Here is a 15319-nt window from a genome sequence, read left to right as displayed (position 1 = left end):
CAAGGTTATTAATTCCTGTTAGTTTTCCTTGGGTTCTGATTATTTTCGATATTTATAAAAGTTTATCCCTTGTCCCTTCTGCTGAAATGCACATTCAGATTTCTGTGTTGCTGCTGTATTATTTTTGAAATGCAGCTACTGTCAGTGGTGGACATGTATCTCTCCATATGTTTACAGAGGGAACAAAGCTATTTGTTGTTAGAGAAGAGAGGCAGCAAAAACATTCATAGATTCCACATACCTTTAACCATGTTTAGGATATTCGTAGTCCATTTTCCTGTCATATCCCAAACTGCGATAACTACCTTCTTTTAAATGGGGATTTTTTTCTTCCATGATTCGGGAGGTGTCCACAGGTGCTTACTGCCATTTGCATAACAACCATAGTCAGAACCCGCATTTTCCGTAGTGCAATTTGACAAAGCAAAAGCAACAAAATGTATCATTTTTCCAAAAACAGTTTCAAATTTAAAATGCAAATGCTATTTCAGTTTCATATGAGCTAGAAAAACGAGGAGATCTAGAATTAAGGCTTTCGCTGTCTCGTTTGCTCTGACTAACAAGTGTATACTAATATATGTATACTACATATGTTTTAGGTACCTGCAATTGGCCGGAAATTCTTTCCTTTTAATCTGACTCAGGGCCAATTGTATAATATACTGTTGTAGATGTATTCGTGATGGCGTGTTTAAATATCCATTAAGTGTTAACAGTCAGCAAAGTCGGAATAATAACTGTGTGCATGTGAGAAGGTAGTACCCTCAATATGTGCACATGCATATCTATCTGTATATATACAGATACATATCTCTGTGTGTGTGTATGTGTATCTGTGTATGTTTATATGCACATGAAGAAATTTTGTCCGTTCATGAAATATTTTATGTTAAATATTTTCTTAAGAAATGAAGTTGATTAATCCATATTTATGGACTGGAAGTATGTTAATTGGAAAGTATGTTTGAAGTAGTATTTCAAATAGTATATGAAAAGTAAGCACGTTATGAATTACTTTTAGTAACGAAATATGTAATAGTGCATCCTTTCAGAATGTACTGAAGAAGCTATATTCTTTATCTGATTTTCAGGATTGCTTTAAAGAAACACGGAAGAGAGTGACAAACTTGAATCTTTAAAATCTTTGTATCATGAATACATAGTTGACCTGTGAGGCATACACAGAGGATGCTGGGCCAGTTTCCAGTCTGACAGTAGCTATAGAGTTGTCATTTTCCTTCAGCAAGGTTTAGAGCTTTTCACATTTTTGGAGGGTAGGATTGGTATGTACACCCATTCCTACAGAGCAATTTGCAGCAGTTTTCAAACTGTAAAGGTTACACCTGCTCTGCAATCAAAGCTGTCTTAGGTAGGTTAAAGCTTATGTCTACCTATGTGGCTGAGCAATATATTGGCTGACTCTAAAGTGGAGTCAGTGCAAACCAGATTTATATGATGAATTGTATTTCAGACTAGCTAAAGCAGCTAGTAGGCACCCTTTTCCTAACATAGATAGGACCTAAGGGTCTAGGAAAACAGAAAATCTTATCAAAAATATTATTTGCAGGAGAACAAGATAGAGAAATGAAATTAATATAGTTCTTGAGAGGGGATATTTCCGCATTTGTAAATGTAACAGCTAATTATATTTTTTCTCTATTTTGGAGATAATTTGTTTAGTAGAGATAGAACACGGGTGGTAAAACATAGGCATAATAATCTGTGTAAATGAAGTTTATTTTAAAAACTTAGAACCGTTTCAGAACTGTTTTAGTATGCCCTAACCTGAGAAATACATAATTAGGTGACCAACAAGATGCTTTTTCCATAGATAAATGTTTGAAGTGTTAATACATGATAGCTTCCCAAACAAAGTATTTAAATCTGAGGAATTTCCGGAATAACTTCTTTACAGTTCGGGCGACAGAGCACTGGAACAGGCTGCCCAGAGAGGTTGTGGAGTCTCCTTCTTTGGAGATATTCAAAACCCACCTGGATGCATTGTGTAACATGTTCTAGGTGACCCCGCTTGAGTGGGGGGATTGGACTAGATGATCTCTGGAGTCCCTTCCAACCTCAACCGTTCTGTGATTCTGTGAAATCATTAGCCAATTATTAACGAATTAAATATAGAAATAATATAGTCAGAAAATATCATAGAGTCTGATTCTGCTTTTAATGTAGCTAATTTTATCTAAAGGATCTCAGAGGGGTTTTATGTCTTAAGCAACCCTTTAGCAACCTTCAGTTTCTACTTTTTCAACTTTCTCCAATCTATTTAATCTAAGGATTAAAAAACATAATGGTAAATTATAACAGCATTCTCAGAATGTTCTGTAATAGAAAATCAACAAATGCATTAAAAATTTAAGTTCTTTAACAATGGTTTTACATATATATATTACATACATACATATACATATTTACGTATGTGTTACATATGGATTTTTTTTACCCAAATTGCCCAGGTTGGAAAATCTCTTTAAAGAGTCCTGACCTTGCATGTTTACTGAAGTAGCCCTTTGCCTTTGATTACAATTACTTGCTTACTCTGCAGGATTGTTGTGGGATTCCTGAGGATTTATTTTTAAGGTCTGTTGTTTTTAAAGGGCGTTGGATTACCCAAATCGTGGATGATTCATGTGAAAATATGGTAACTACCTCCTTAAGGATTTTTAATCTCCGGTGCAATAGATGGTATTATTAGGATTTCTGTATTAGCAGTACATACTGATTTTTCTGAAAGCCTAAAAGTTATGTTAAGGGTTTACCTGCATGCGCATTTACATCACACACACACATATTTTGTTTGTAAATTTTTATGTTATATTTAGAGAAAAACAAATCTAAAATAAGTAGAAAAACACTATTTTTTAATTGAGTTGTAAGGCCACTAGCGTGATGAACAGGTTATTATGATATAGACGACATAGTATGTATGATATATATAGTATATATGATATAGTAATTCATTTCATATCTTTAAAGATTTTCTTCTAACTGCTTTGGTTTTCATACTATGTTGTGAGGTTTTTTTCTGATATTTAATGCATTTGTACAAAAATTACCATTTGCTGACTTACTTGTAATTAACTCTGTAGATCATACCTCACTCCAGTACGGGATGAAGAGTCAGAGTCCCAAAGAAAAGCTAGGTCCAGGCAAGCAAGACAGTCTAGAAGATCTACACAGGTATAGTTTTATTACAGCTTCTACATTTACAGAAACGTATATATCTCCCAGAGTACAGTGAAGTTTTAATTTCCCATCAAAACTCCAAATGATCAATTGATCTTCCTGGTATAAACAACTTGTTACCAGATGGAGTAAATGCCTCTTATTTCCTTTATTCCCCTGAAAGCTTGAGGACCCCTCATTATGTCCTGGAAAGTGCTTTTTCTGATCACCACAGAGTAATTTAATAGAAATTTGAAAGCAGAGATGCTTCCACTGGAGTTTTTGTTTGTGTTCTGTGAAAGTGGCTTACTCAAGTAATTGTATCGCTTTTATATAGATATGGACTTTCAATTCTCCAAGAACTAACAGCTTCTGTCTCAAAATTTTACTTGAGAATTAGGCATGGCATATAATATGTATATTTACATACATTTTTAAGTCTTTTCTGTGTATGGACTATTGAAGATAATGTGATTGAGTTGACCAACGTGTAGATGGATGGTAAGATCTATGACACAGAAAATACACATTCAGCCTAGTTTCCATGGACACTTGAGAGTATTGGGGAAGAGGTTTTTGATATTTGATATTTTGATATATTTGGAAGTTTTTCCCAATTTCTGTGAGAGCTACCTCATACTGAATTGCAGCCACTGCAATCCTTAAATAGAAAAAGATGTGACAGTAGCAAAATAGATGATATCTAAACAGTGCTTGAATGCTTTGTGGGCACTGGAGCAATTACCAGCTACTGTCTTCTGTAAAGTGTGTCTACCCTTCTCTCCTTGTCTGCTGACAAACTGAGAATAATCAGCAAAATTGTCCTTAGATAAAACAGAACAAAGAAATACTTCAGCCAGCATCCTTATCTGCGTTAAGGCCAGATCTATAACTAAATTATTTACTGACATTACTTTCAAACCTTTGTAATTCGAAACCCCTCAAATGTTTCTGGTTACTTTTCCTATTGAGAGATCCACATTGTTTGTCATGGGTTTATCATAGTGGAGTTCTTTTCTACTTCTTGGTAGTAATTCAGAGTCCTGGAAGATTGTTAAACCACAGAGCAATTCTTCTTGAATTGTTACAGTGAAAAAGCTGCAAGGAATTACTGTGTTACAACACTATCAGCAAAACAATCAATTAAATAAATAATGAGCTGGGTATTTGGCTTTGGAATAGGTCACAAAGAATTTTGAGCAGTATCTCCATGAGATATATAAGTTGAAAATTGCAGTATAGAAAAGTTATCTTTAATTAAGAAGTTGTTTGCATTCTGGCTTCATTTGAAAACTAGCGTTTAGCCTAAGAACAGCAAGGAAATAAGAAATTAGTTACAACTTTCTCTAGTGCTCTCAGTGTATTTCTTTGATGTGTTGTTAACCTAAAAATCCAGACCCAGTGAGTGAATTTGTAGGTATTAATATTTCAATTTTTTTTTAAGTATTGTATTTTCAAATGTTCTTTCAAAAATGTTTATTATGGTTATGATGATATTGGAGGGAGCTAGTGGATTCTTTAATGATTTTGACATGATTTTCTACGTGATCTGTCTGTACTAGTTCAACTAAAAATGGTGTTACTGGAGAACCTGTGGTGGATCACATTAGAGCAAACACTTGCTGCTAATCAGAGAGGGGTATTTGGTTCCAGGATTCAAGAGAAAAGTTTATAGGTAAAATATGTAGGTAGAATGTATTTTTTTTTAATAGAGAGAATTAATTTTCTTAAGCTGATTTTTATATTTAATAATAAAAAATGTGATCATCTATATTAATACAAGCCGAATGATATGTTGTAACATTGTTTGCTGACTGCTATTTTCACAGGGTGTAACACTGACAGATCTTCAAGAAGCAGAAAAAACTATAGGAAGAAGTCGTCCCACACGAACCAGAGAACAAGAAAATGAAGAAAAGGAAAAGGAAGAGAAAGAAAAGCAAGACAAAGAAAAACAAGAAGAAAAGAAAGAATCTGAAACTAAAGATGATGATTATAGACAAAGATATTCCCGAACTGTTGAAGAGGTATTTTCATGATGGGTCTCTTTAGGTAGAGAAATTATATGAATCTTAACTCCAACTATAATACTGTAATTTTGGTATTACTGTAAGCAGTCATTTACATATTTACGTTTTAATATCCTGTGGTTTATGTTTGTTTAATCTTTGTAAATTAATTTTGACATTTTTCTGCTGAATAGCCATATCATCGCTATAGACCAACTTCAACTTCAACTTCTTCATCATCCACCTCTTCGCTCTCCACCTCCACTAGCTCTCTTTCAACTTCAAGTCAACTAAACAGACCAAACAGCCTTATAGGTATAACTTCTGCCTATTCTCGGAGTGGAACAAAGGAAAGTGAGAGAGGTAGGAGTATTATCTGTGAAGTTGGTTTTTTTTTCTTTTAATTGCCAAAGGGCAATTTATGTTTCTAAAGACTGTTCAAAATGGGGTGTGATATGTAAGACCACTCTTAGATATATGTCACTCCAGGTTCTTGTAAGAAATTCCAAAACTTGCATGTAGAGAGGACAAAAGACTTTGAAGACTTGATGGTGTTTTTCAGTCTTATGGTGTGTGAGTCTGGGTTCATTTCTGTTTTCACACAGCGACTGTAACAGAATATCACGCTTCAGAGTTTAAAAGTGCAGGTGTCGAGGAGGAATTTTACTTGATTAAATAATCGCTAAGTAATTGGGGAGGAGGGTTAGTCTTACAGTGAAGGAATGAAACGATGCTTTCGTGGTTTCATGAGCATCTGAAAACAGGAGAGAAAGGGATACTTCTGGTGGTAGTGTGGTGTTAGTTCATAATGCATAGTGGAACCACACTAATATCTAACCGGTTTATATAATTGTACACTGAGGATGAGATGCTCGATTCAGAGATGAGAAAGATGCTTTTCCTTGATGTCACGGATTTTTTGCCTAGAGTTTTATTCAAATGTGAATTGCTATAATTCTTTAAAAATACTGTACCTGATCAGTTGCCTATCAAAGGATGAAGCGGTTGACATACATTGTGATCTCCTCTACTCTCTCTGAGGTGTGGCACTGTTAAGCTGGGAGAAATACATTAATTCGAGTCATTGATTAGATATAGGATTACTGATTGAAAATGGTTATTTTGTTATACAGAGGTTCAGATTAGATGATCCATTGATCAAATCTCCATGAACTATGCATCAGTATCACCAAGTTCTCTATATTGGTATTTTCTGAACAAGTTGTTAGGACTAAGCTTCAGTGTTAGGTTTTCTGATTTTATTCCCCTCCATCCTAACATGACCTGAAATTTGGAATAAATTTTTTCAGTACTGCATGCTTACTTAAGGAAACTCTTTCTAGACTGTTCTGTGGAAAAAAAAATGGGTAAATATTAGCTACAGCAGGTTTTTTTCAAATCATGGTTTTAGGAGGAGAAATACATTACTGTCTGAAAGCTCAAAGGTAAATCATCAATTATTAGGAAAGGTCGGTGTTCAGCATGACTACTTATATTTCTTTCTTCTTTGTTTAATTCTTGCTTCATGCTAAAAAATTCATTTACCTCTGAAGAGCAGTGATGATACAGTTAAGTTAGTAGGGATGCTATGATTTGAACTCAACTGTATGGTTTCTTTCTCATAAAGGAATAGCAAACTGAACAAACTTCCTAACAGGTAAATAACTTCTGTTTGGGCAGGTTTGTTTAATTTTATTTTTTGTGCAAGTTACTTGTAGGAGACCAAACGCAATTCTGACGTATTATGTCAGTTTTGAACTGCAATTGCATTTCTTTTAAAGAAAAAGGAAATCTGTATTACAGAGTTAATTTAATCTTTGAGATCCAATTTTATTCTTCTTTAGATGGGAAAATGAAGAAGACTAATGAAAAAGGGGACTCTAAGGAGGACTTAACAGACTTTTAAAACATATTTTTTTAACAAGGAATTTTTGATGTAAGCAAAAAAAAATCTTGTTTGAAGGATGATAAAGAACTGTCTTATACTTATCTTTTGTACTTTTATATAACTACTGACACAAACGTTAATGAATTATTATGTGAAAGTTTTGAAAATTGAATTTTAAATGCAATTTATGGTGTGTTACTGTTACACTGAAGCATTTTGTTTAGGTAACTGTTTGTTTAGGTTATTATGAATTATATGAATTAGTATTTTGAAATTGCTGTTCAACAATTGGAATGGTATTTATTTTAGAGCTGTGTTCTGAGGAATGCATATTACAGCAAACCCTGTGGTGAGGTTTGTAGCGAATTTATTTCAGGTAAAAATATCAATTGTAAGCATTTTAGAGACTGAGAAATATTTCAGTAGATTTTCAGAAAATCAGATTGTCCCATACTTAAATGAACAAGAAAGTTGTCATTAACAGAAGGGGGCAAAAAAGAGGAAGAAAAGGAAGAAGATAAGTCACAGCCTAAATCTATACGGGAAAGGCGGCGACCAAGAGAAAAACGACGATCTACAGGAGTTTCTTTTTGGACTCAAGATGTAAGTAAAAGACTGCTACTGCTGATTTATAGCAATGATGCTGATTTGTAGCAATATGGAATGCATATAGTATATTCTTAACATGGAGAACAGTTTAAAATAATAGAGTTTTTCACTAGCTTGTTCTGGAGAAAATGGTACTCATTCATTTTCTGTTTCTCCGTTGTGAAGCTTTCAGGAGCAAATTCAAAATCAAGTCTAAGTTATGCTGGTAATGCTGAAAAAAATTCTAGAATACTGTAATAACCTTAACGTAATAGGAATTAATCATAATCTTTAAAAAAAAAAAAATTGAACAATTCTTTTCTATTGCATGCGTACCAAAGCTGTAAGAATGAGACTCATCTGGCATGTTACAAGTAGCTATGTACTTAAAGCTGAAAGAACTGTTGTCAAATTAGAAGGAATATCACCAGTGTTTCAGCAGATTACCTTTCCCTTTTCTTTGTCGTAGGAACAGCATATAATTTTGTAAAAGCAAGATTTTTCAGTGCCAAATGCAAAGCTCTGTTTCCTCTGCTGGTACTGAAAGCAAGTGCTTGTCTGAGAATTTTCATCTTACATCCCATATATGCTCTGTATATTTTAGATAGGTAGAATTCTACTACTTGTAGCTTTTGATATTAAAAATCTAGAACACATTAAATTCTCAGAAAGCTTTCAACAGCTTAACTGTTTTTCCTCTCCCACCTCTTTCACCAGAGTGATGAAAATGATCAGGAACACCAGTCTGATTCAGAAGAAGGAACAAATAAGAAAGAAACTCAGGTAATTAAAAAAAATGATAACTTTATAACATATATCCTAATTGTAAAACTTTCAGTGCAGTTGGATTCAAATAAAGTAATGCATATGATGAAGTCCTTATGAGTGCTTTCTTAGTCATAATTTGATTTGTGTTTCAGTGCCATTTCCTTTGCAGATTTATAGTGAAAATCTTGTCTTCTAGCATATTTATGAACTGCAGAATTTTATAACAATTTTAATGTGTTAACAACAGGTAAAACTGTCTTTTTCTCTTCCATTCTGATTATGTAGAATTAGTACCCAGAAGGTGTTGGTGAAATTTCTGACATATAGGTCAGGGACATGTTGCAGCAAGTAACTGGAGTGAGTTTTCAGATTCTACCATGCAAATATCTTTGTTTCATCTGCTCTTTTATTTTCAATGAAATGATGTCCTGTGACTAATACACACTAGAACCTTTTTAAATTAAAAAGTGGTGTTGATAATGTAATTAACATCTAATGTGAGAAAATATTAATATAAGAAAGCTTAGAAAGTTAAAGAGCACAATGCACCTGATTTCTACATTGAAGAAAGAAGATTTCTGAACATCCTAATTCAGTATTGTTAGTTTCGTTAAAAAGTCAATGGCAAACAGTATAATTGGCTTGATTTGATGTGAAAAATCCTTATAAATTGATGCATGAGAGTGGGATGAAGAGGGCTTAAAAAGGAAGTAGCAACTTAAGCTATACTATAAAATGGTGTAGCAGAATGTATTTCTTTTGACCTAATCCCTGGAGTAACACACTAGGGAATCAGGGTCATTATTGAGTAATAAAACTCAAGTGATGTAAAAGCTTCCATTACATGTCCTTAACTGGTTTAGATGTTGGTTCGTTCCATCCCCTTTTGTTTTGCTGTATTTTTGATTTCCCTGCCATGTTAACATAAATGCATAGTCGTCTTTCCTCTCCTCCCACCAGTAGCTGTTGTTAGATCTGTAATTATTAGATCTGTAGTTATTCCATGTTCTATTCTGTAGAAACTTGTTCTGCTAGAGTGTAGTCCTTGTAATAGAATTAGACTTATATAAAACTACAGTGAAGTAGTGGTAAATCAGGCGCAAAACAGCTTATCAGAGCTTTAAAATGTTATGTAGATTTCAAGTAGTTTCCTCTCTTTGATGAACAACTGTTTAGAGTTTTTCAATGATAAACAAAGAACTAAACAACTAACTTTTTACAGTACAGTATTTTGCTGCCTCTAGAAAAAAGAAGTGGAATAGACTTTGAGCATTCTAATGGCAATCTGTTACCAATTCTATGACAAAAAATGTATTTTTTGATTTTACATAAACTGCACTTTTCTTTTTGCAGTCGCTAAATCCACTTACAATTGACACAAATCTTGCATGTTTTGTTGTAGAAAATTCATGATTATTTGGCTATAAATCCTTTTCATTTTTGAGAGAAGGAAAGAGATGGAATAAATTAGAATTATAACATTCAGACGTTCAGAAAATACTTATGCTTTTTCAGTTGTACTGAATATTTGATGTACTACTCAGAAAACAGAAGTCTTTGGAAAGGCTGAAATTCTCTGTTACTCCCTTATGTGGTGCTGCTGTTGGTTTTTTTGCTCGTTGAAGCTACAAGCCAGAAGTAGAAGATGGTAACTATAAACTTTGAAGAGCTTTGGTGGTAATTCAGGAATTTAGAGGAGGTCAAAAACAAGCCTTGCACATGCTACAAAGAAAACTAAAGGGCCTTAGACAAAATAATTTCTAGCCTGAAATCTTTAAGGAACTTGACAAATGCTTATGCTTTTCATTTCAGAGGTCTTTGAAAGAACTGTCTTACAAGATTTCAGTTTGTACTTTCTTGTTCCCTATACAGAACTATCTTTTGACATCTCAGTTGATCATTAAAGGAGAACAAAAAGGAGAACTATTAAAATGAAGTCAAATTTTGCTAGCACTATGACAGTTGGAGGCTGCTGTAATGAAATTTTGTTTAGGCTTTTGAGTGCTACAAGATGAAAAATTCTTTAATTTGCAAAACAAATGACATGTTACTTACAGGAAATCGTTGTTCCTCTAAGGAGGATAATCTTATGTTGTAGGACGACAGTTCAAATATAAGCAAGTCTGAAGATCATTTTGGCAGCTGGGGGATTTTATATAACAAACTGTTCCAGTGAAGCCTCTTTTTCAGTTACATTTTTGCCTTCATAATCCAACAGTCATCTCATGGATTTCATTCTGAAATTGAGACTGTGAAGAAATAAATTGTTTTTGTAGACAAGTAGGTTTTACCAGTGTAGCATTCTTGGGAAATGGAGAACCTTACTTGCACCACCTTGTTTAACTTTTGGTTTCTAGGAACGGTTATGACGGTCTGAACTCTGGGGACAGAAAGAGACAGGAATGAGGAACCATGCTGTTGGTAGCCAGAGTGTGCCAGAAATAGGTATAGACCTTTTACGTGTGGGTAAATCTGACCTGAATTTAGTAAATAGGGAACAACAGAAAGTTAAGGATTGCTCAGTTTTAACCAATATAGGCATTTGTTATGTCACTGAAGAAGAACTATTTTTGAAAAGCACAACAAATTTCCAGGAAGGTGAAAAAACAGTTTTACCAGAACATAGTTCAGTAATAAGTTTCCATAAAGCACAACTTTGAACGTACATACCAAAGTGATCTGTGGAACAGCTCACATTATTGTCAAACATGCCTGAACAGCTCTCTTTCTTGGCTGGCTGAAGGGGAAGATGTACTTAGATTACTGATTTAAGTTCTGTTGATGTAGTCTTCAGGAATTAATATGATCTCTTCCTTTTTGATAATTAGATTTTACTTTGAGTTGAACTTCGTCTTTGGATTAAGATTCACAAGTTTTCTTTGCTTTTTGAAGTTATTTGGGCTAGCTATTTGTCCTTAAGCAAAAATAGCTCAAAGTATGAATATTGAAATCTGATTTATTATTAGTGGAATGCTGACCAGACCGTCAAAAAGACTTAAGGTATAACAGAGTTGCCAAGTCTTGTGATGATGTGGAAAGTCGTGTTTGCTGTGCTTTTTAAAATTTTATTCCACTTATTGCTGCTTTTTTCTCAGTGAGCCACCTTGTCGTTCCTTTCCATTCTAGCCATCTTTTGTTCATGGAAGTATGTCTTCTGTTACTGGAAATGGTGCCCCTGTGGCACAGTAAGAGATAATGAATGAAAAAGAAGCCAGTAACTTGTAGGAGATGAGGAAATTTGAGGTAGAATTCAAGCACACGAAATCAAGGGTCTTTGAGAGTTCAGCTTTTCGTGGTATGAATATTTGCAGGGAAAAGAATATGGAATATGCATGGTGAAGGAGAAATAATGTGTACTTGAGCAGGAGATGAGAATGGGAACATGATCTGTTAGAGAAATGATCTGTTTAAAAGTGGGCAGAAGACAGAGATATCAAATGACAATGATACAAATTGTATTACTTTTATTATCTGTTTGTCCGGTTTTCATTAGCGTTGAAGCTTGGAATGCACTTGAGCTACACTCAGAAGGATACCTATAGAAGTGTGGGGGCAGCATAAAAAAACAACATGAAAACAGCAAAACAAAAATCTCCCCTGAGATAATGTGTTTAAAAAATAATTACCAATTTAAATAGGCACTACAACAGTGCTTAGTTTATAATTAAATGAACTGAAATTTTATTTAATACGGGATCAGATATGTGACTTCTGAAGGGTGAAAGATAGCCATATTAGAATAATGAATGTTATTAGCTCATGTAATTCTGCGGGAATAAACATGAGAAACTGGCATTATTAGCACTGGTTAAACATTGTACTCAGACTTTGTTTCTTGGTTTCACGGCTGTGGCAGTTTTATAGAAGTACTCATTTATCCAGTGTAGACAATTCGTGAAATTAATATTTTATTCCCATTACTAGAAGTTATCCTAACCTCACCAAAATGTGACGTATGTCTGGAAGCCCAGTGTACATTTTCAAATACACAGTGTGTTTGGGGGGGAGGACACTCTTATGGTCAGTACAAACTGATAGCTTAGGGTTAGTGTCAAGTCAGCTGGTGTAGATGAGGATATGTATGCTTTCATTTTTCCTTACTCCTTGGGTGCTGCTTCACGTAACTTCAGCTGTCACTGTCTCACAGTCTGCTCAGTTCTGTGAATGTGTTAAGAGCACCCATCTCATGTAATTTGGATGTGCAGGGATATATATCAGTGTTGGCCTCATTTGTCCTCAAACCAACTTTATGCAAAATCCATAGACTTAAAGTTACAATTAAAAAAAAAAAAAAGTAAAAAAGTAAACTGTGAAAAGTTGTGACTGAACTAAGAGAAATCAAAGGGAAAAATGAAATTTAAAAAAAAAAAAAAAAAAGATAAAACACCACTCCCCCAAAAAAACACATTTTGTGACAAGTGAGGGAAAGAAGAACAGGCACGTGCTCAAGAAACGTGCTCCTCTTCCCGTGAGTTCTGGGGGCTGGATACTGCTCGAAGCCCAGCAGCAGGGCTTCGCAGCTTTCAGGAAATGGAAACTGCTGACGTATGCTTTTCTGATGGTCATGGAGTCCTCACCTTGCTGCTCAGATTCCAGATCTCAGCCAGGAGAATGGGAATGGGCTGGGTTGTTGCTTTCCTGTCTCGAGCAATTAGTGCTTCCCTGTCTCCAGGACTGTCTTATGTCACCAGCTCCTATGGTCTCCCCCTGCAGAGCTGGAAAGTTCTGTTTGCAAAATGTTCCATGTCTGACTTAATAACTTGCCTTTCCATTTGGGAAGCTGTACGGCAGCAGGTTAATGGAGATCCGTGAGGCTTTCACATTCCCATGACATCATGGGAAGCCCACTAGAAGCAAGGAAAAACAGCCTTTAGAACCCTCTTTGTTAAGAAATAATGCAGGAGTGGTGTCATCACACTAGCTAAAGGGTAAAAGGCTTAGTGTTTTTGTTTGTATGGTGTCCCTTCAAGGTAAAAAGAAAAAACCTAAAATCTTTGTGAACAAAGGATCCTCTGTTTGGTTGAGAAGGAAGGAGTAAGCAGTGGGAAAGAGGTTTTTGTAGGTCATCAATTATGGGGTGGAATTTGGTAATCTCATATGGATCTTAATCTTTAGATATGCAACATACAATTCATACTTAGGTGGAAGTTAAAAATGTTGTGGCCAGTAACTTAAAAACTAACCAGGTGCAGCTATGTGACACTTAACTGCAATGTTTTCTACAAAAATCTCTTAAGTTCTCAGCATTATTCATTCTCTTCCAGAAAATGACAATATTTTGATAGGAGTGGTTAGTCTGTCGCACATACTTTTGATAAACCATTTGTAGTAAATCCACTTCAAGGTGTCAAAGGGGAAATTAAGTGTGTTATGGAGAATGTGACTATTGTGACAATGTAGGTTAAAAAAAAACACAACCTCCACACCACCACCCCCAAAAAACAAGCACAGGAGAAAGCTCCAGCCACTGCTAGGTGAACATCATTGGAGGATATCCAGGGGAATATACATCAGTAGAGTGAAATGTCTTCACTCGATTATTATAAAAACCAGAATAAATGATGAATCTGTATTGACCACCCAGAGGGGAAAAAGGCTTATGTGAGTGATGTAATGCTTCGAGGACACTCCCTCAGTCTTAAGTCATCACTTTTAATGAAATTTCACTCATCAAGTAAAGTGAATGTACTGTCTGCCTGTGGATGCGCCTGTAATGAATGAATTAATTAATATAAAAAATGAAATTACATAATTTAAATTTAGTCTACTAAGTGCTTCCTTATGTAGTTGGTATAGCAGCTAGTTTCCCATTGATGTATGTTGACGCAATGATCTTGTAGCTTATTTTACATTATTATTTTAAGCTGAAGTCATTATTATGTTGACTTTTCAAAAACATTATTGCTACTGTTACAGAAGAAGAAGAGGAATAGGGAATTCAGAGAACAGGGTCCCCCCTGCTGGGGGTCAAGTCGCAGAATGCACCAACTGCTGAACTGACTGTTATGTTAAGGACAGTCCAAAATTTTAAAGTGTAATGCTAATATCCTTGTAAACCATATTCTGGCAAACACGTTTCTAGCACATACTTCTCTTCTGTTCCAGACAACAATACTGCAACTTGACAATACTACTGGATAGCATATGTGCTGTAACATAATTGTTGAGTTATGCTTGTTCACAGATTGTTATATATTTTATTTAAATAAATTACTGATTTGATCTCTTCTTTTTCTCTCTTTTTACCCTTCCCAACCTCAGAGTGATAGCCTTTCAAGGTATGTGTGATTTAAGTAAATTAATTTAAATTTGTTACACTTTTTAGTCACATATTCTCATTTAAATTTGTTTATGTACAAATTCAGCTTAACCTCAGTATTAAGTTGGGTTGAACTTCAAAAGGCATTAGAGGCAGTTAAAATTTGCGTGGAATATGGTTGTAGACATACAGTTCTGTGTTTTTTTCTCCATTTGTTTGTGCGACGCTCAACACTAGGGAATGTATTTGTAGTGCACTGAAGGCAGGCAAGGCATTTTGTGGAACATCATGGATACGGATGGTACCATTCCCTACAAATTTTTCAATATGAAGTCAGCTTTTACAAAAAATTAAAAAGAAAAAAAATACTCTACTGAAAAATGTCTAAGAAATCTCGATAAAAGTACTACAGCCTCTGAAAATCAGATTTCCTTACAATTTCTTAAAAATGAAAAGGTAGAAATATCAATCATTAAAAAAAAAAGGCTTGCTTTTGATTTGGACCTGTAGAATTAATTATTATGTTCTGTCTGTGCTGAAAAACTGTTAAATATTATTACAGCACCTAAACCATGAAGAATGAGCACTGCGAAAATATATAAAACTGTATTAATATTGGTTGTAATTCAC

The 15319-nt window shown here is 34.6% G+C and overlaps 1 protein-coding gene across 2 annotated transcripts in view; it reads left to right on the top strand.

Moving 5' to 3' along the window:
- The window catches only part of PPP1R12A (protein phosphatase 1 regulatory subunit 12A), a 130462-nt gene that overhangs the window by 99316 nt on the left and 15827 nt on the right, over positions 1–15319 (top strand). For both annotated transcript variants that reach the window (XM_035544213.2, XM_035544214.2), the window contains 6 exons: positions 3102–3192; positions 5007–5204; positions 5381–5549; positions 7559–7677; positions 8380–8445; positions 14692–14708. In XM_035544213.2, coding sequence (XP_035400106.1) covers positions 3102–3192; positions 5007–5204; positions 5381–5549; positions 7559–7677; positions 8380–8445; positions 14692–14708 — 660 coding nt within the window. The remainder of the gene's footprint in view (positions 1–3101; positions 3193–5006; positions 5205–5380; positions 5550–7558; positions 7678–8379; positions 8446–14691; positions 14709–15319) is intronic.

This window comes from Cygnus atratus, chromosome 1, assembly GCF_013377495.2.
Source record: "Cygnus atratus isolate AKBS03 ecotype Queensland, Australia chromosome 1, CAtr_DNAZoo_HiC_assembly, whole genome shotgun sequence".
In the NCBI taxonomy this organism is placed as follows: Eukaryota; Metazoa; Chordata; class Aves; order Anseriformes; family Anatidae; genus Cygnus; species Cygnus atratus.
Note: the sequence above shows the minus strand (reverse complement) of the source record. Positions and strands in the feature narration are given on the sequence as shown.